Source organism: Strigops habroptila, chromosome 9 (genome assembly GCF_004027225.2).
Source record: "Strigops habroptila isolate Jane chromosome 9, bStrHab1.2.pri, whole genome shotgun sequence".
Classification (NCBI taxonomy): Eukaryota; Metazoa; Chordata; class Aves; order Psittaciformes; family Psittacidae; genus Strigops; species Strigops habroptila.
The window spans coordinates 3,952,098-3,973,950 of NC_044285.2; the positions used below are offsets into that span (position 1 = coordinate 3,952,098).

The 21,853-nt window shown below is 40.7% G+C and overlaps 1 protein-coding gene across 2 annotated transcripts in view; it reads right to left on the reverse strand.

Annotated features, from left to right (window-relative positions):
- Positions 1 to 8,694: 8,694 nt before the first annotated feature.
- Positions 8,695 to 21,853, reverse strand: part of LRRC28 (leucine rich repeat containing 28) — a 53,564-nt gene continuing 40,405 nt past the window's right edge. For both annotated transcript variants that reach the window (XM_030497358.1, XM_030497359.1), the window contains 3 exons: positions 18,621 to 18,796; positions 15,872 to 16,031; positions 8,695 to 13,130 (listed from right to left, as the gene is read on the reverse strand). In XM_030497358.1, coding sequence (XP_030353218.1) covers positions 13,058 to 13,130; positions 15,872 to 16,031; positions 18,621 to 18,796 — 409 coding nt within the window. In that variant the 3' untranslated portion in view covers positions 8,695 to 13,057. The remainder of the gene's footprint in view (positions 13,131 to 15,871; positions 16,032 to 18,620; positions 18,797 to 21,853) is intronic.

The following is a 21,853-nucleotide window of genomic DNA, read 5'->3' on the forward strand; positions in this document are numbered from 1 at the left end:
TGCTGTGTGAGCAGAAAGAAAGGTTCAGCATAGCAGAGACAACACAAACCATATGAGACACTTGTTAAACCCCCTTCCTGCTTTTTTCTCCACCACTAAATGCTGCAGGACAATGATCAATCTGTTCAATAGGAGCTTAAAACAAGACCCTCAAGACTGTCAGTGGTGCAAGTCTCTGTTTTCTTACAGATTCTGGCACATTAAGGCACTGTTCCCTGGTAAATCTTTAAGACAACATGAATAGTTTGCATACTCTGAGCCCCACAGATGGTTTGGATCTAAGAGACCTTGTGCAGACTGCAGTGGTCATGAAACCCATCCTCACAGCTAGAATTTGGGATGCATCACATTTTTACTGCTGTTTGTTCTGCTCAGTTTGTGAACCAGAATAAACAAATGAGCTTTGAAAAAAAGAAAGGTAGTTTGGAAAGAGCTTGGTCTACTGTGAGCCCTTTATTCAGCTGATTTTACCCCAAAGGCAACCACGGCTATAGTGTGTGCTATTTCACACGTGAAGAAAACATCTCTCAGAGTAATCCTCCTGCTCTGGTGGGGGTTAATCTGCAATCAGCTCTATCTGTGGAGCTGGCCCCTACAGCTGCACCAACATCTCTGGCTGGAAAGCTGGCAAGAATACCTTGGTAGTGCACCAGGAGGCTCTGGGAATTTCATTACATTTTCCACTCACCCAGCGTGTCTCCGGAAGGCCATCTACGGAAGACAACAGAACTAGCATGTTGCCGCCCAACCCTCTGGAGTTTCTCCTTTCACACCCACTGCCAAAGCACAAACACCCTCACCCTAGGCCAGATTCTGATCATCTTCATACCAATGAGAAAACCCAAATCCAGTAATATCAGCTACAGACTCCTGCTGCAGTATCTACTGACCAGCAATTCAGAGGAGGCAAGCCCTTCCTCCCACCTCCAACAGCGTTGAGCACTGATTCTCCCTCGCCTCAAACTGAAGTTGTAAGAAAAACACATCCCAGCGCTGTCCATGGAGCAGCAGGGCTGGCATCCCCGCTCCCAGGCTGGGGTACGTGTCTGGGCTTGTTGCAGCCTGTCTCTCAGCTGACACTTGCAGTGGTGCTGTGGCAGTCCGCACTTTCCACTTCAGCTTTGAAAGAAGCTTCAACTTGCAGAGCTGGCAGGGGCAAGGGGTAAAGAATTTATCAGCTCTGCAATTCGTTTTAGAGAGGACATAGACAAAACGCAGCTCAGCTGGATTCACTCATCTCCTCATCCGAGCAGATGTGAGGATATCCGGTGACCTTGTTGAAAACACGCTCACCTGGAGAGATTCAGAGGTTTGTACCAAACCCAGAGTTCTTCTGAAGAGCAGTTTTCACTTGGTGACTGCAAAATTCTCCTTGCAAGAAGAGAAGGTTTTTTACCTTCTGCAAATTACAGACCACCAGCAGGGTCTCACACACAGAGAAACATCTCTGTGCTAAAAGGATATGTAGAATTTCTGTAGGTGCCCAAAACAGGAAGAAAAGGTGGAAGACCCAGGAGTCCTCACTTCAATGCCCGACCAAGACCATTCCCTCATACAGGAGGATATATGCCACCTTTTCAGTACATTCACGAGACCTGTGGGAGCTGGGGGACAACCAGGCAGACATCCTGCTCCTGGCATCAAAGCTCCACTTTGCACACTAATGAGGGGATCAGGGTTTGGTGTAATACTGTGCCCTACTTCAGACCTGTTGTCCAGAAGGGAAGTGGCACCAAACCCCAGGGGTTGCCGTTGCATGAGCAGTCCCAGCGGTGTGCCCTGAGATGACAGATAGCTGTGGTGTAAGCAAACCTCTCGGCAGGACTGTCTAACTCCAACTTAAAATTGAGCTTCTGTTTCAAGTCAGATTTTCCCCTGATGTGCCTCATCCTGCCCAGAGACAAAAATAGAGGAAGTGAGAAAACAGACCTTTATTACCAACTGCAATCCCCACTGCCCAGCAACCACCTCTACGCTCCATGTTAGCCTTGCATAAAGAGAAAATAATAAAACCAAACAACCCGCACTACCCACAAAATACAGACAGCAGAAGCCTTTATGCAGCTCAGGCAGCAATCACCATGTGTCTGCAAGCTGGGCAGAGGAGAGCTGCAGCCCTTGTCCTAGACACTGTCTAACCTCTGCTCCTGCTTTCAATGTGCTTCAATGGTGCTGATGCAGGAGGTGAGCATGCTGCAGCCCGAATTGTGTCATTAGGTAAGCTGGGGCTTACCTAATCTCCTGTTTGTCCTGCTGAATAGGATGATCCCTTTCCAGGATTCCTCATTTCTTACCTATACACAGTATATACATAATAGACCATTTATAACTATATCTATGCTTGGTTTCTTTTCCTGCTACAAAAGAAAAAGTAGTGGATAGAGTAATGACTATAATGAAATAGTTACACGAGGGTTAAATTGCCAGCCTGTGTGCAGTTGTGGTGGGGAACATGAGAAGGACTGCAGGCTGCTGTTGGCATTGCCTACCATAATTACCCATAACCAAATCATGGTTACACCCTGTTCCACACAACACTTTGGATTTCCAGATTCAAGCACATTTCAGACAGATATGGGGCCTGTTCCTGTCCCTCTTGATGTCTATAGTGAGATCTCAAGGGTCCAAAGTCCACACAGGACTGCTTATGGAAACTTGGTATTTAACAAATGATTTGGATGAGCCAAGGTAAACAGGCAAAGCAGACACCATGGAAAGCAAAGGAACAGTTTTAACTGAAGGAGCACATTATGCCTTCACATTATTTTATGAGGAACACATTAGCCCTGAGGGAAAAGTGTGAGATGAATCTCAAGTCATTATAAAAAAGCCAGGTCTCTATAAGGAGATACATGAATACCTCCCCAGTCCACCAGATAACAACCTTTTCTCCCAGCCATAGACTTCAATGAGGAAGAGTAAAAACATCTTTAACTGTCTCCCATCCCTTATCATCTCCTATCTGTCTGCCCTGCAACAGCCCAGGAGGCTGGTCCCACTCCCAGCACTGCAGCCTCTGACCATCCAGTTCCCTAGATGCTGCAGGGAAGCAAGTGAATAAACACCAGAGCAGCACTGCCCCCGTCTCAGCAAAGCCCCAGGGACGGACCAGCACCCTGCAGTCACTGTGACACTGGAGCCAATGAGTCTGGGCTCCAAGGAGCACGTTCAACCTCTGGCATATAACCCTGCAACACTATCTCCAGCATTTCCACGTGGGGCATCCCTTTCCGCCGCCCACCCTGCCTAGCATGGGCACCAGCTTAGCCCACCTGCTGTGAGCTGTTAGTCAAGTACACTCCTCTAACATGAAATATATATGCAGCTTCTGAGATGCTAAGGGGCTGTCACAACCCTGCCTGCCTTAGGTAGGCAGGATTTGTGGGAAGAAAGCCTTCAGAAGCTGCTGCAATGACAGGCTACAGTCAAGCATTACCCCCCCGGACCACTCCCAAAACCAGCAGTAACAATCCAGTTAGGAATTTGAAAGCCAGTGAGGCTCTTCCCCGCAAACAGGCCAGCCCTTTGGCAGCTGGGGGCAGGAGGGCCAGGGCAGCACACAAACACAAGCTCTCATAACACCATAAAGAGCTTCTGTTTCCCGACACACTGCAAGGGAGGGAAGGCGGAGGCCGGGAGAAAAGCAGCAGTCTCGGGCCACGTGGCAGGTCAAACCACCGCCCAGTTTGTTGGCATCCTCTAAAGTTTAAATATGCTTTGAGCCAGCAGTGAATCATCCCTGGCAGGTAAGAATGATGTTAATTTATGACATGCCAAGTGCAAGCAGATCTTTTGGTGTCAGTCCAATGGTTTTAGTCTTATTAACACACGGCGACGGCTCAGGTTGCAGCTGTGCACATTAAAACTCTGGCAAGTGGCATTTTAAACAATGACAAACTTCAGAACAATCACTCCACACATGGAGCCAGGCCAGGCAAAACTGAAGGGTGGCAGAATGAAGGTCAGGAGGGTAACCTGTTTGTCTGGGAGAGGAACAGGTGGCCGCTTGGGTTGCTGCAGGGTCTTTAAACTGTCTGAAGGACACAGTCAAGGATCATTTTAACCCATTAAGCTGCTTAAACCTTCCCTTACACTGGTTTGAACTTCCAGAGAGCATTAAATCTTAAAGAGCTTAGTAATACATCTTCAGGAAAGCTCTTCCCTGTGCTTATGTATTCACAGTGCACATGCTGCACTATGAAATGCACATCCCTCCTTTGACAGCAACACCCCTCTGGCAGCTGAACCAGATCCATGCACCTAAAAGCAGTAAGGTTTAAACTAAAGCATTGCACCAGAGCAGCGAGTCACACTGGGAAACACATCACCAGCACCACCATGCTGCTCAATGGGCCTGAGGACACCGGGCTCCTCAGAGCCAGAGGAAGACAACTCAGAGAGGAAGATGTGCCCTCATCAGCTCCTCCATCTCCAGCCTCACAAGGGACATGGAGCTGACAGTTGCTGAGACCTCATGGCAACCCTGGGTTGGATCTGGGAACTTGGACCACATCTAGCAAAGAGGGCTGTGTAAGAGAGTGACTTCTGAGTGCAGCTTCTTACCTTGAAGGCACCTGGGCAGAGCAAAGTCAGTCCAAACCCCTTCTGCCAGTTGTGTTTTCATCAGAAAATGTGATGTTGGGAGACATAAAAGACATTTTCATGGCAGAAAACAAACATTCCCTGTTTCAAAGCTGTATTTCTCAATTTGAAACATATTGAAATAAAGTTTTTGAAGTGTCAAAAGACACATTTCAGAATAAAACGCTAGAATAAGATCTGACATGTAACAATGTTTTCCAACGCAGTGCTTCCAAACCAATTGTTTTCAGAATTTTTATATTTCCAGCCCCAATTTTCTCCTTGCAAGCAGAGGTTTTATTTTCAAACCAGGTACTTCCCCCAAAAGAATTTTAGACAATAAATCAGGTCTTGTTAAATCAGTACAAGGATTTAGCTACCCACGAGATCAGATGCAGAACAAAGTGGAAATTCATAAAGAAATAGTTATCTCTGATTTAAATAGCAGGTGTGTGGATGTACTTATTCCCAAATGAAATTAGAGGACTTAAATTCTTTCGTAACAAGGCGCTTTTATTCTGGAATAGGAGCATCCACATATGAAATTCATCAAGAATTGCTGAAGCCACAGTAAGGTCTCAGGCTACTGACTGTTAAATGAAAACAGTAAATTTGTTCTCCCTCTTGCAGCTTCTTGCTACATAACACACGAGATCCTCCTGGATAAATGTTCCTCTAAGTTAAAGGCTAGTCCCAGCACGTCTGTGAACACCTCATGGTAATACTTCAATGAGATGGACTGGAATCAATACTTTTCATCTTTGCAGGTTGGGGCCAGAGAGCAGTGAGGTGGGCAGGGGTGTCAGACCGTGTGCCACCGACATGGCAGGGAGGGAACTGGCTCTGCACTGACCTGGAAAGAAGTTTCTAGCTAGTAGGCATCAGTTCCTGCATCACTTGAGCTTCCTTGAGGGAGGAGGGAAAAAGAGGATAATTAAATAGAGGTTTTCAATTCAAACCTTCTCCCCAAGTATCCCTATGGCAATCAGACATTAGCTTGGCTACCATTTAGATAGTGCAACTGGAGAAATTCAAGCCCCCAAGTTTCATAAAGGAGGCTTCAGAGCCAGGATTAGATACTGCTAGATCTAAAAACCTGATATGCAGTACTGATTTAATATAAATGAATCCATTAATTTAAGTTAGATATCCTCTATTCATCTGCAGCCAGAACAGAAAGCATCTTTGTGATCTAGATAATTTTAGAGAAATGTGATTAGGTGCTTTTGCCTGATGAAGAACCAACCTCTGGTACTCACTGTGCAGGTAACACACTGCCTTAACATCAGTGAAAATGGGACCACAGCAAGAGTTTGTGTACTGACTGGAGAATGGAGCATCGTTTTCTAGTCAGGAGTGAGGACAGAGAGGAAAGAAGGGCTGTTACTTCCAACTATACAGGAAGAGAAACAAAATAAGTATTACACTGTGAGAGTAAAGAGTGGATCAGTAGGAGTATAAAATCAATCTTAATTCTACAAAGATGTAAGATACAAACTAACTCCCTATTGTAGCAGTTACACATCTTTTCTAGAAATAAAGATACAGAACAGTAAGGTGTGAATATACAGAACCATTAATCCTGCTACTTTCGGACACGGGGTTCTGTACTGCCGGGACAACTCACTGGTTTTAATCCTACTTTAAAGAGGAACACTTACCTAGAATTCATATAGGAAACCTTGCCAGCCCTGGCCCAAGCTACGCTGTCTGAAGAAAGTTAAAAGTTGTTTTTTCTTGGTAATTCTTCTCTTTATGTATCATCTACATTGATTTGGCTTTTTACAAGATGAAATTAGAGAGCCAACAGAGACAAGGCAAGAGCAAAGGCAGCCAAATTCAAGCCCATGCTCAGACTGTTTTTTCAGTGCCAGAGAAACAATCAGAGTTATCACAAACTGACCCAAGAATATTCAGCTTGACTCTCCTAATTGCTTTAACAATAAAAAAATCAATGGTTAGAACTCTAAAGTATAAAGGCAGCCTAGTAAGATTGATGCAATAGCCACAAATGCAGAATTACAGGAGCCGAAAGGTGGATCAACAAAAGCACAATGGGGCATATTTGATACCACCATTACCTGATACTTAGCTGTAGAAGGAACATTGGTTATCTTTTTAAACATATTTTTTCCTTAGATCTAGACAATGTCATCAAGCATCTTCAGACCGTATCTCCATTTGATCATGAATTATGTGCCCATGCTGTTTCCCATTCTTAAACAAAACGTTCCAGCGGGCCTTACCTGCACCAAAATGGGATTTAACAATGCATTTCTTGCTTTCCTACTAGAACAGCTTGATTTGCAGTTAGAATAGTGCACTTTGAGAACATCCATAGCACCAGTCAATAAACAAAGTCAGTAGTGCATTTTTCATTACAAGAAAGCTTTCTCAATTGATCTGAAGAAAAAAATTCCAACCTTGTAACTTCATGAGGTTCACAGAAAACGACAGCAGAACATCTCCAAGGCACTGGTCCTCGTACTGTGGGTGTAGTCATATATAGCAACAGAACAGGCACCCATGACTGGCAGCTTTCTTCACAGAAAGAGCCAGTCAATATTTACATTCCTCATGAACACACAAAAGAACATCAGGGCACCTGAGAAATTAGCCCTTGATTGCCACTTGGAAGGCATCATCAGAAAGTCAAATCACTCCAGCACCTCCAATAGAACTGCCTTCAGTCTTGAGACTCAAGATCTCTCACAGATGCGTCAAGGTCTTTTGCCTGGGAGTGGGATATGTCTGAAGGGCATAATGGGTGCTGAAAAAACATGCTATGAGGGGTTTATTGTTTAAAATGTCAGAACATAAAGAAAGCATTTGGTCAACTCTTGCTCTCTTTCTTGCTGAAGTAGGAGAGAGAAATCTGATAGTTATAAATGGCCACTCCCAGGCTCTTGAGCCAGCTACAGGGAATAGCAGTAGGATTCTTCGGTGCAGAATAGAGGGCTCGACTGTAATATTAAGTGATCATCGAAGCTGGGGGACACAGATGCAGTGGTTCAATTCTGCTCTCAAGTTTCCAAAATGTCACCACATAGAACAGCCCTAAATCTTGGCTTGGAAGTCACAAAACATCCAGTGCCTTTCCAAGCGAGATCTCAGCTCCTCTCATTTCCTGCATACAATAGCATTATTCAGCCACTGAAGTTTCCACTTAGCTTGCATTTATGCCAAGTACTTTTAATTGCAAAGGAAAAGGATGTTAAGCTCTCCCATTTCTTTCTTTCTAATTCACAAGGGACACAGCAGCGGTTGGTAAAAGTTCTAGGTTAAGGGTTGTTCTCCCCTCTCCATCTCACTTACTAAGGGACTTGCACATCCTCCTCCTGCTGCCTCACAAACAGAGGTTACCTACATTGCAAGGGTAGGAAAATTTGTACTGTCATTTGTAAAATACTATAAAGGCAAGACATGGTAAACTTCCTAGCAAGCAAGCAGCAGGCAAGTCTGAGTGGTATCTAAACCCTTCGAGGCATCAATTATAACTGATGTTCAGAGTCACCTTGACCAACCTAGGTCTCATTTAAGAACGGGTATGCTACATATACAATAATTCAGACAGCATCTAACTGCAAGAACTCATCAGAACTGATACAGAGTAGCAGCTTTGACTGAAGCAAAATGCTGCACAGCAAGGAGTGAAGTAACTGGAAAAACAGATGCTTAATTTCTACTTATTTTTGGCAACCTTGTTCCTATGATATTTGTTAGATGAGGGGGGAAAAAAGCTGCTGAATGCTGCTTAGTAAATTATACATGAATGACAGCCACATGGACTATCAGGGTGGCACTTCATACAGCCCTACTGGAAGTTATTTTTCTTTTGATCAATCCATAGAAGGGTCTGAAGTAATGTTTCCATATGGGTTTTGTTCCTATTATGCAAGATCTGATGAACTACCTTGTCCGAGACAAAGGGATTAAGTGAACTGAAGTGGTGTTTTGGCCTTGGTAGGGATTTAAGAAGTGTCTTCACCCCACTTCCTTCAGCCTTGGGACAAGAGACTAATTACTATGCAAATGAACTAATATGTAATTTACATCCTAACATAGCTTAATAGCCCCAGGAGCAAGAATCTAGTTAACTGTAATGGACTGTAATTCTATCCAAAAATATAGTTTATTAACAAGCACATACAATAAATTGCACCACTAACTTTAAATAAAACATCTAGCAAGCTCACCTTCACACTAAGTGACATTTGGTTAATACAGAGCAAAAAAGCAATACACATATGCTTTCAACAGACATAGAACAAACTCAGTTGCAATCCAAGTTCAAGTTTTAATCCAAAGAAGGGCACATAAAAGCAAAAGCAATGAAGACTTCACATGAACCTTGCCATTTCTTTCCACCAGACCTTTGGTCTCTTACAAAATAGGTCTGTAATACAAAAAAGTAATAAAAACTCTAGATTCAATTTACTCAGCCTCTTCCATCACAAGTTACCTATAACATTTTGCAACACCATGAGTAGCATTAAGAGGGAGGTAAGAGGCAAAGATAGTTATGTCTTAGAACCATGTAAGTTCAACTGCAGATAGAGAGGCTGCCTAGCAGCAGGCATGGACCTCAGTGTCATTTTCCCAGTTTTTGCAAGAAATACAAAGATTGTAAAACATTCTTCTCTCTTATCAATTAAAACTTGATCCAACCTCCACTGACATCAAGGCAAAAGTCCTTCTGTTATATCAGGGGTACTCTGATATGGCCACAGCGGCCTTCAAAAGAAAGTCATCCTCTCTAGTGAAAGGTTTGTCACTCTCCAGTCTTCAGCTTGGCTGTAATGTCAGTAAAACCTGACACGCTGCTACCACACGGGTGTTAGAACAGTCTCATCCTCCCTTCATGCCAGAAAAGGGATTCAGCAGAATTCGATATATAAGAATTGAAGCCAACTTGGCAATAATCGGCTCTGCTCTGCTCAGTGTAAGATCTTAACCTCACCGCAACGAAGTAAATAGAAGGTTTGTAATGAACTTCAATGAAAGCCCAAGAGAAGCATCAGACCAAAACAGAAAAATACAGACTTCTTGATATTAGACCTTGTTCTTCTCACAGGAAAGGACATTTGGATTTCTGATTCTCCGGGGGAGTAACAGGAAGGTTCCCAAGCACAGTGTTCCAAATCTAACAGTGTCCACAGTAAAACCACTCAAGTAGTATTTTTAAACAAAGGCAAAGATTCCTCCCCTTCCTTTGTGGCAGAACAAAAAGTTATCCCAATTTTATTAATATGGTGCCTGTTATCACAACATGAACAAAAATGATGCCTGTGCTCCCTAATCACATTAGGAGTTAATCAGAAAAACTCCACTGCAATGTCAACGGGTTAAAAGACTTATTTTCTCTCGTTTCTCTCCTGCACCTTTCTAACACCTAGAAAAAACCCTCAGAAACTCCTTCTGCTCCCACACTAAGCAAAGAGTTAAGATCTGCTTTTATGACAAAAAATGCTGTAGAAAAGGTCATTTTTTTCAACTGCTGAAACCAGGTATTTTTGCAGTACAAGGAAAAACTTAGCTCAGTGTGAACTAATCTGACAAACAAGAGCAAGTAATAAAAAACTACCTAGAAATAAATGAATTAAAGCAAAGTCCAAGTACTGTGACACCTTGTATTGAAAAACAAGTGATGCACAGTTCAATCAGCAAGAAGCTCCCTCTCCCCTCTGCAGCTTGCATAGCTGGCTCTCATCTTAGCTGGTTATGAAATACTCTTACAGCAGAACAACTTCAGAAGAATTTGGACAAGTGAGAATGGAGTTATATTAATCTAGAACAATATCACCCAAAGATACAGATGAATACACACACTGTCTGTATAAAAAAAACCCATCAGAGAAACATGAATTTAAGCTGCATTTCCAGTCTATATAGTGGCTTTCCTCTTCCTTGTTTTATAAAAATAGGGTATGACATTTCAGCTTCAATTGTGTGTTTAAGTCATTTATTCATTGGACATTCCAGTCTTGAAATACCATCTATTAAAGTGTTAAGATTCATCCTCCTTATAGAACAGACTAAATTTCTTCTGAACTCCACTTGTAGACAATAATAGACTGATACGAACTCAAAAGTAATTAGATTATGGGAAGAAAAAAGAAAATTAAAAATAAATAATAATGATCAAGGTCCACTCTTACTATGTGACTCCTAATAAAACAAATGCCGGTGCCTTTTGGGTGATTAAAAGATTTAACTCCAAAATAATACTTACAGATTGAATTCAGAAATAAACTGTACTTTAAAGCCTCTAAGTTGCTATAAGAGGAGGACAAATCAACTTCCAATAAAGCATGTCCTTCAAGGACAGAGGAAGCCATGGTAAAAATAATACTGAAGATTCCTGATTGGAGTATGGTATCAAAAAAATAAGTATTTTTATCATTACCTTAGTTCTCTTGCCATCCATTTAAAAAAATGGATTCGGTCCTACACTTGCACATTTCTGATACAGGTATAATTGTACATGGGCCATTTACATCTTGGCTGGGTAGTACTGAAGGAAAGACAAAAAGCTGAAGATTCATTTTGCTGCTTCAGCGGTAAAGCCTGTGGGGTGGAGAGGGCTGTTGGGGATACCAACATTGAAACATATCAGTGAAATGACAGAGTCAGAAATCCAATAGTACAAAGTCTGCTTGGACATGGCTCTTTCCCCTACTGCAAAGCAGATTTAATAAATGGGATTTATTTTAGAAAGTTTCACAATTCTTAAACAGTAGATGATACTTGCATTCCTGAAGGATTAAGTTCTACATTTCTTAACGCTAATTCAACTCTCTAAAATCAACCCAATAAAACCAGCAGACCTTTTACAAGTAACATGCACAACCTAAAAATTCCACCCTCAAAACTGCCTTTTTGGTACTCTTTTTAAGCTCTTAAGATACTCTATTTATTGAAGAGATGCCAGGAAGCCTGCAGCGGGAACAAATGCTTCTTTGGCAAAAGGAAAACATTTTAATGCCTCCTCCCTTCAAAGTATGCACACCTCACCACAACATATGCTAATATACTACCAAATAAGTCTCTTTATCTTGCCATTTTCATAACAGTTTCATTCATATCTATTTCAGCTCGCAACTACCTACTGCACACTGTGTTAAATCAACAAGTAGTTTATACGTAAGAAATAGAAAGTAAAAAAAGAGAACACATTATATTAAAAAAATTATGTGTTTCAGAAGAAGTCGAGAGGGACTAATTTTGTATGAACTGTTTCAGTGTAAAATTAAACTTCTAAGTCATACAGGCATTTTGGGCCTGTTTTCCATCCTTTGTCCTTTATTTAAAATGAGTAAGATCTAACAAAAAAGGATTTCCACAAATATGATAGCGTGTGGAAATCTGCAGTAAATCTGCCATTAATGCATGAAAACAAAGTTACAGCCCATCTGTGAAGCTATCTCTGTACGCATGTATACCTACACACGGAGATACACATACCCTTCCAGACTTCCAGCCTTCTCCAAGGCACACACTCCACTGACACTCTTCCACAAATCAAATGCTGAATCTAGAAAAAGACGAAGACCAACTCTTTGCAGATCTACAGTCCTCAACTGTAAAAATATAATAAATATAGATAAATACTATCATAGTCTTAGGTGCTTTATCCAAGTGAAATTGATAAAGTCATCTTCTTGCAAAGAAGCAAAAGGGGAAGTGTTTTTTAAAATAAAAGTCATGAAAATAAAGAAAACACACCCTCAAACATGCTGGAGCAAGACCACTTTAGTGTAGGCATCAGTAGTAGCCTTCATTACTGAAACAGGATTTTTAGTCTCCAGACATATCCTGGTTACTCTGATTAAATCAGTTTGGCTTCTAACAATAACCAAAAAGAAAGATCTGCTTTTAATATGTGGATTTAAATACCACAATTAACTGTCAAAGACTGGGTATACAACTGGGATAACTCTGCTGAGGAGACTATTAAGATGAGAGGGAAAAAATAAAGCTAAATTCTATGGGAAAGTTGCTGGGATTCATCAAAGGCTTCCACAGGCTTAGATCCATACACCTGAAACCACCTGTAGGGGTGATGAGGATTGGGGGGAGCGGGGTGAGTGAGAACTTGTTCAGCATAACTGGACTTTTTTTTTTGCCCCTTCTTAGAGAAATGAAAATGCCTCAAGTGATGCAATGGGTCAACCTGAAGACAGCCACATTTGAAAAATACTGGAAATCCTTAAGTCAGAGCTTGTGAATTTGTTTGGTTTGTATGTTGTCCTGGAGGAGAGAGAAGTTAATACTTTTAAAAGCTTGGTATTTACACTTCCGAAAAGTTCCTGTAGTTCTTCCCAATTTGACAGGGCAGGATTTAAGTGCCTCTTAGTGTTCCCAACCGGGCACTTCTGCTGCTTTGGCACGCGCACACAGTATTCCAGTACCGATGGGATACGCCGTTTAATGCAGCTTTAAACTGGCAGCACTCCTGAGTAGTTTGAAATGTTTATCAACTCAGTAGGTCAAAAGTCTGCAGACACTGGGTGGAGCAGCAGTATGCCACAAAACTAACAGTTGTCCTCCTAGGAAAAAAAAAGAGAAGGGGGGGGGAAACAGTTGTCAGTAAAGATTAAAGCTCCTGGCCCCATTCCACAGCAGACAATATGCTGGTTTGTAAAATACAGGATTAGCTGATCTCAACACTTCAGAAAAAGAAGGTTCATTTGCTCTACGAGTGCCTGATACAAAAGCAGGGAAACACTGCAGGGGTTCTCAAAAACCTCCCTGGTTTCTAATGTATTCAGTTTAAAGCAGCAGCATGTGGTTTTTCTTTCTGTGGAGGGTGCGGCTGAGTGTTATAGCCAGTAAGTTTAACAGCTAAAAGGAAAATAGCTGGGTCATTCTTTGCTGCAGCTTTGCCCGTGTTTCTTAAATTACTGCTTGTAGGCATGAAATAACTGAAGTCCAGTGTCCTCCTTTGGTTCAGCCAAGTGAACAAACTGGGCCTACATTTACAGAAAGGACAACTGACAGGCAGAGCTGCCATACTGTGCCAGTACTACAGCAGGGGTGGCAACATGGAAGCCAGATCTTACCCTCACTGTGACCCTCCTCTTGCCCCCATCCTGGCAGGGACCTAGATATCTGCTTTAAAAATGTTAAGATCTGTTTTTCACTAACCCAGAAATCACACTTTACCCAGTGCTCTTGTCATCTGTGCTTTTTCAGATACATAAATCCAGTTCAACACTTAACTACCCTTTCCTATAAGAGGATATAGAATGTGATATGGAAATCCAGACAGAAGTTACTGGCATGGACGTGGCATGTGCTAATCAGTGCTGTTCAAACATTCAGGATCCCTACTCTGTGTGTTTTCATGGTCACTGTAAGCTCTTTAGAACAGAAACGGTCCTTCATGTCTTTCTAAACCAGCTATCACACCTCTACAATTCCACATCATCTTACCATGTCAAGTGCACGAGCTAGAGAGAGAAGGACAACAGGCTACTCTGTTTAGATCTCATTTTCTGTGGATTTGCATCAAATGTCAGCTACTTAAGACTGTATTCATTAAGGCATTTTGCAGAACACAGTACATTCTAGTCTCAGGGAAGAAATGATAACCCATTTTTTAAAGCAGTTAAAGCCATGCAGAAATACGTATTTTCAATTAATATATTTTAGAATGTTAATAAAATGTTCTTCCAACATAGCCCTAAAGTATATTTTTGTGAGTCATAACTTTAACGATTCCTAAAGGTGTCTACTGATAGTCTGTCATCTTGGAACTGGAAGTTCTACAATGAACAATGCTCAGCAATTAATTAGAAAGTAGTTCTCTAGTCCAAACTCTCCTATTGTTGGATTATTTCAGATAATATAAAGATTTAGTGACCAGCAAGTAGTTTTCCATTACTTTCTTAGAAAATTATACTGTCCACTGCTTGAAAGGAATTCTTTATAGCATGATTGTAACATCTTATGCCACTCTGAATATTAAGACTGGAATGCAGAAGCAGTTTATTTTACTCAACATGAAATCCACTGAGTTTTAACATATGACTGAAGTGTAACAGAATGGCAAGTTGAAGTGTGCAATCTCAACAACTGGATCTAAGAAAGATGACTTTTCCAAATTAGTATTTAAGCAGCCTTGTGGCTGCGGTCCATACCTAAGTTGTTTTCATTTCATGAAGTTGAATTGCTTACAAATCAGATATCTCTTATGCCACAAACTCACAGCAAAATAACCTATGATACAGCTGTGTAAAAGAGGTACCTGAATCACCAATTAGTCTCTTCTTTCTTCTTAAAGATCTTCCTACTGAAAAGCAGTTTCTTGGTTTTATGGACGATAACTATCAAGACAATTGATTTCAACAGGACAAGAACTAAATGGCATTCTTGTGCATTATATATACCAAGTAATTCCTTTTTAAAGCATCTTTCTTTTCTGCTCCTGACTTTTATGGCATATGCTTTGGAACTAATGGCTTGACTTGAATTCTCTAAAAAGAACTTGAATATCATATTTGCTCGTTTAACTCCAAGTGACTTTAAGAAAACCTTTATCATCAGTGCTCACCTTAAAGCTATCTTAAATCTTTCTCTACATGAGGGCAATATTTCCTGAACTATATGCCTGTTTTGAGTCCCTTCTAGGACTGCACTGTCCAGCAGCTCAAGAAGTCTGTGTAGGCTTGTCTACTTGGCTTGCGAATCCAGCAGACACATTCACAACTGCTACAACCACAAAAACCGAAATATGTTTAAAAAGATGTGTTGTTACTAACTGTATTTTACAATGAAGAATGCTTCCACAGCTTATCTCCAGGCAATTAGCATGGAAAGAAAAACAACAGTATTTTACAGCATAACATTTTAATTTAGCTCTGGCTTTAGAGCTTGTTTTCATCTTTAACCCTGCAGCACTTTTATTCCGTGTTGGCATTCTCCTGAAGTCAGGGTTGAGACCATCAGGGGAAGTACTGGTGTTCGGTAGTGTGTCCTTCCCATGGCACAGAAGTGCCATGCATGTGCTGCACTACCACAAGCAAGTCAATCCCATCATACCAAAACCCTTTGCTAGCATACAGCAGTCTGAAACAGGCGCATGTGGTAGCACTTGTTAAACAGTCCAACAACAGTATTTTGGTTGTCTTGTAAATAAAAGATTTGTCAACTTTTACAACCATAGGACAGGGGCCTTAGATCTGAAATGATTCTAAGTTAAAAAACAGAAATCCTTAAGAATATGCTTTGTTCCATAAGGTGCTCTTCTTCCTAAATGAAACCCAAGTGTAATTTCCTGTATAATTACCCTTGATGCAATCCTGCCATTGGAGTTTCCCTCAAGGGAAAGAGCTTTGGGTAGACAATGGTAAACATAGGCTGGCTGCAGCGATGGCAGTGTCCCAGGGGACAGTGCAGCAATTCCAAGAGGCTTTTAGGTAGTGAGATGGGAGTCAGAAAGTTCAAATCTAGAGAAGAAAAGAAATAAAAAAGGCTAGTAACAAAACAATTGCATGATAAAGTCAAACACAACAAGCATGATCCATGAACAATTCAGAAAATCAGCTGTCTCACATACTTAAGGCTTTGTCAGAAGAACAGCAAGGTAATACAAATTACAAGAATTAGGGTGAAGCACGTGGTGCTTTCAATGATTAATTTCAAGAAGTTAAAGTTAATTGTGTAAGTTTAGCATATGTGGGCATAAGATTAACTGGTGAAAATATTATAGCTCAAGCAAATAATAAATCCCAGTAATATATCATAAAGCATTTTTAGACGTGAAGATCAGCTAGACAGGTATTTAGTAATTAATAACAATACAAGGTTCTGAAAAGGATATCAGTGCTATTTTACTAAAATATTTCAGCAACCAATCCTGCAGGATATCTGAGCTCACTAAAAAGCCCAAACTCCTCCATGGGCAAAATGGATCTGAAGTATTTAGAATGACTTGAAATACAATCCAGCCCAGCATAATTCTCACAACCAAAGGGACCACTCTAAAAAGATCAATACATTCATCATCTTTTAAGTGTGCCCCCACTGTTCACAAGATGCCATCATTTTCACCAAAAGGGACTCCAGGGTCATTTCAGGAGAAAGAGCAATTATTTTCTCAGGCTTGGCCCAAGCCACATAGTGTTTTATAAATTAAAAGCAACATGCTAATCTCCATCTAGAAACCGAGACAGCCAAGACAGGTGAATGAGTTCAGGTGCTGAGTAATCAAGACAAGATGCAGTACCTGATAAATCAGTTTTGTGATATCACACTAGTTTCAGCTTTCAAACACTGCAAGGTTTAACCCCATACACAATGTACCACAAGAGCCTTGACTGAGATGACAAGCGTGATGAGTAGCACATTTGCGTCAGAAAGAAAAGGTCACATTCTGCAGTCAAACAAAGACAGAGGCAAAGTAGTCCAGTCACTGCTGTCATACCTGGCAGCCACCAGGTATTTAACAGCACCCTTGAAACTGCAAATTTTAGGCAGTGATAGAGCAAATCTGCTACTTTCATCATGTGCCACCCGCTTCCCCAACGTACCCTTATCTTACACCTCTCTGGACTATGCATGACTCTTGCCCCACTAAAATTTGGGTGTCACCAGTGGTAATGCACATAGTCTGTAATAAGGTAATTCAGAATAAGATATATATGTGTGTATATGTATATATAAACATATTAAAAGACTACAAACTAGAAGTAGGCAAGACAGTTAAAATAAACATATATTTCAGCATCTTTTTCAGGTTCTGCAGCTTGGCTACAACTAGATAAAATCCTCACAGCCTTGTATAAACCATCTACAAACCATTTCTTACACTGATTTTGCAATGCTATCTTGCTGTTCTCAAACCAAACTTCACCAGCATCTTCAGGAACCACTTTCACACAGTCATATTCTAGAAATTATTGTGCAAGTCACAACTGGCTGAGAAAAGTAGTTACTGATGATTTGAAAGATCTTGTAGCTGATGTTCCCAAACTCCTTTTCAAAGACTGGAATTTTGCAATCATAATGAAACAGCATTCGTCACTGTGTAATTTTGGTGCAGCTGATATCCTGATCTTAAATAACTGAAAACCTCCCCTCTGCCATCTATATGCAGAAATATACAAAATAGACAACTGCAAACTGGTCAGTTAATGTTCTCAATGTCAGTAAATACATTCTCCACAAAGCAGTGCAGTTTCCTATGAACAGAGGCTTGTGGGGTTATCCCACCCCTCAACATGAAGCTTCTTCCCTACAGCATTTTTGCTGCAGACCTCCTTGACCACTTTTCCTGGCAAAGCAGTAGTTTGGCAGTTATGATTTACTCCAGTGGCCATGGTACAAGTGACCCCTTATAATAAACCCTCTAATCTTTCCACTGTAACTCTCTACCCTTCTGCTTTCTCCTTTCACCTCTAGAGCTGACAAATTCCCAAGATGTTGAGAATAGGGAAGAGTCACAATATATCTAAATCTGACAAAATATGAATCTGCAGGTTATCAACAGATACTGCTAACTCATGTGACTGCTTGATGCACAACCAGATGAGCCAAGGGCCACTTTACAGCAAAGAGCCTGAATTGGGGCAGAACTAAAACAGCTCAGCTGTCACACTGTATGTACTGAAATGGCCAAGGGCTGCTAGCATTTCTTTTGTCTTATGTACAACAACTCTGCCAGTTTAGGAGTGTGCTGCCTGGCAAGAAGTTGCATTGTTGGCTGATGCATCTAATCTTGCCTCGGGAACTGTATTTCTCATCTCCTATTTCCATTAAAGAATTCCTCCTGCAAAAAGCGTCCTTCTTTATAGAGTCCTCAATAAAGAAACCATTTGTAAGCACCACTTAACCTTAGCAATAGTCTTTGGATCTTTGTTTTTTGACATTGGACATTTTTCTGCTAATACAGCATTTTAAAGATAATTTGATTAAATAAATCTTTTAAAATATTCATCCTTGCCCAGGTCTTTGAGGAGCTATTTGAAATGTTCCTATCACTGCCAGAAACACACTTCCACCCCTTCTGTAATCTGAAGAATGCAGACATTTCATACCTTTTAAAAACCTGTAGTAGATGTTATAGAGGGTCCTCATGGCCAGTTCTTGCAAAGGCAGCACATGATCTGTTTCTGTCCCTATAGATTTCACCTCTGCTGGCAGGAACACAGTTAACTGGCCTGATGAAAAAGAGAGCAGTTTCACCTCTGAAACTTGAATTGGAGAACCACAACTAGAAGGACACAAGACATTTAGAAAGTGGTTAGAAAAAAATAATAAAAGTAATTTTATGGGGAAACCCAGATGACCAACCCAAAGTGTGCCTGATACTGTTCTTCAGTGCAGCACCCTTCAAGGATTCCTTGCACAGTGCAATACATGTTGGGGTTGGACCTTTGAAGACCCCTTCCAACCCAAACTATTTTACGTTGACACACATTTGCTAGAGATTCCCACCTTTTGTTACATGCTAGTCATGGGAGGCCTTTACTTATCAAATAACATTCAAAAGCTGGAGAAATGAGAACACAGTCCCAAGAAAGTGAACTAAGTGCATTACGTGTCCCTTACTTTGCCAACGTACTCATCTCTTTTGGCCTCTGAAGGCTGTTATTACTAAATCTTTTACACAGGGGGGCAGTTTCCTATCTAACAGTTGGTTTCCTGTGGCTTGGATCAACCAGTTGAGAATGGTAATGGATTTCTCAACTATAATACATGAGGAAAATTACAATCACCAAAAAATATCATTTAAGTGCCACTGGGTGATTTTGTAGTATACCTTTCCCCATCCACAGAGTTCCCTTGGAGGGTGTAGGGTATCAAAGAAAAGTAAAAAGAACAGCCTAAGCTGTAGTGAGAAGATACCCTAGGGAGTCTACAGCCTTGTCCTTCCCAAATCATATCAGGAAAAGGAAGGTTATTTGGATCCAAGGAGAGAAACTTTGCTTGTAATAAAAATAACAACTCTTTACATGATTTCTGTTGCAAGCTATCATGCCAAGGAGACACACATAGGAAAATTCTACTAAGAGGTTGGGGAAGTCAACAGGGGAGTCGGAATTGTTTATGACAACTTAAATTTGAAGCCAAGAGCAACTTGTTAGGGCCAGTCCTAACAAATGGAACACAAACACAGATTTGTCAGCCTTCCCAGATATTGGGCCTAAAACTGAGGTAACTACACTCGACCTTATCAGATGTGAAAGAAATCTCATAGTACTTCTTCCATAACAAAGAATCTCATCTCTTCTGATTAAAGGAAAAACAGCCCAGAGAAACAAGCAAAAAAGAGAAGCATCAAACAGCAAATCAGGAAGTCTCTTGTTAAATATTTAATATTTTTCCACAAACCATTACTGGGGTTAAAATATATTTGGGAATTCAGAGGTTCAGTATTCCAATAATCCATTCCCCAGCAAACCACACCAATGAGTTAGTTATCACAACACATAAATCTATCATGTTGTATTTTCAAGCTGATTAACCCCTTACCAACCTAGCTAGAAGATGCAGCCATACACTCACTACAGTTTCTGCAGCTCAGAGCTGGGCTATTTGGTCTACTTTATGTAAAGGGTCATAAAGAGGCCATTAATGCTGGACAACACCACCAAGAAAACCCCAAACAAAACAGACCATCAAGAGGAATACTCTCAGAGATATACACCCTTAAATCAGGGTGGATTAGAGAATGAATCTCAACCTTTGAATAATAGTGGGTGCAAAAAAAAAGAATTAAAAGAAAAACCCACAAAAATCCGTGGAGGTGAAAAAGTGGAACAGAGGATGGTCTAACTAGCTGGGAAAAAAATGAGGCTGCAGAAGAAGCCTGGTGAATAAATAACTGAGGAAAAAAAAACCTGTGACCACCCATTGGCTGCCTTCACCAATACTGACAGATACCTTAGCTGGAGACTATGAAATCCAATCTGCAGAAAATAAGATCAAAATATATTTTGAGTGCTGAGATCATCACCTCTTACATAAAAGACTTTTTCAGTCAGTCTGACTGCAGGATTCCCAGACAGAGATTCATTACTTGCACAATGCAATTTATATTCTATTTTCAGAAATCTAGATTTATGTTACTAACAGCAGCATGTCAGATTTAATTCTCCAGTGGATGACCAGACAGAGCATGAAAGCCTGGGTCTTCAACTCTCTCCTGACCCATGAAAACCTTACATTGGTTACTAATGCTTTCTTGGAAAGAACACAGGAATTCCTCACATGACTATTATTACATAATTTTAACATCACTCAGCACATTATCAAATAAAACCTTTGGTTTCTTAGTAATATATAAGTGCTCTCCCTATGCTGGAAATTTTCTTTAAAAATAACCTAAGATGTTTCAGGATGGTTTCACAACAAAGACCAATATCTGTTTGGTACACAAATACTGTTTTGCTTATCAAAAATAATATCTTTTTATTCTTTAATATTAAGGAAAAAAATTATCATGTTATTTATTCCACAGAAGCATTACAAGATTTAATTTAATTGCAACACTTCCAACTTTTTTGGTCTCTTCTATACTAGATTTAAATACTCTCCTTCAGAGATACTAGCAGCTATACCCTCACTGGGACTGTACATGTAATCACAGCAAAAAGAACTGGTACTATCTTCACAAAAGGTTAGTGCAAAGATAAAATTGAGTAAGAAATAAGGACTTTGACCATCAAAAAAAAATAAAGGCATGCTTATTTACAATCACCTGATATACGCAGGACAGTTGGATCAAACTTGTTGGTCCGACTGTCATTGTCACTCGTCTTTTTGGTCACAATCTACACAGTTCTATTACCTTCAGGGTCAATTTAATGTCTGTCTGTCAATTTATAATCAGTTCTGAAAGAACAGAGGCTAGGAATTATTTTTCCTGAAAAACAAAGTTAGTGGAAGCTCGAGACTGCAGACAGCGCAGCAGAATTATAATCCAACGGCAAGTATTTAAATATCACCCATCCAGCTGACAGGGAATATTAGAAAAACCTTAAAATGCCAAGACTCAGCATCTCACATATTGCAGTAGAGTGCAGGCTGCAGAGATGGAATTTATATTTAATGCAAGATTTGCTAAGAGTGAGCACACCAGAAATTTATAATTAGATGGTAATGGGGACAAATCCTCTTCTGATCAGTTTTACACCAGTAAACTGGTGGTGCTGATCCTAATTTATGCTAGTGTCAGTGCAGAAAGAATGCAGCTAGTGTCCTAGACAGACCACTTCTTTTCCCTCACATCCTAACCACAAACATGAGACAGCCCAGGATATTTTTA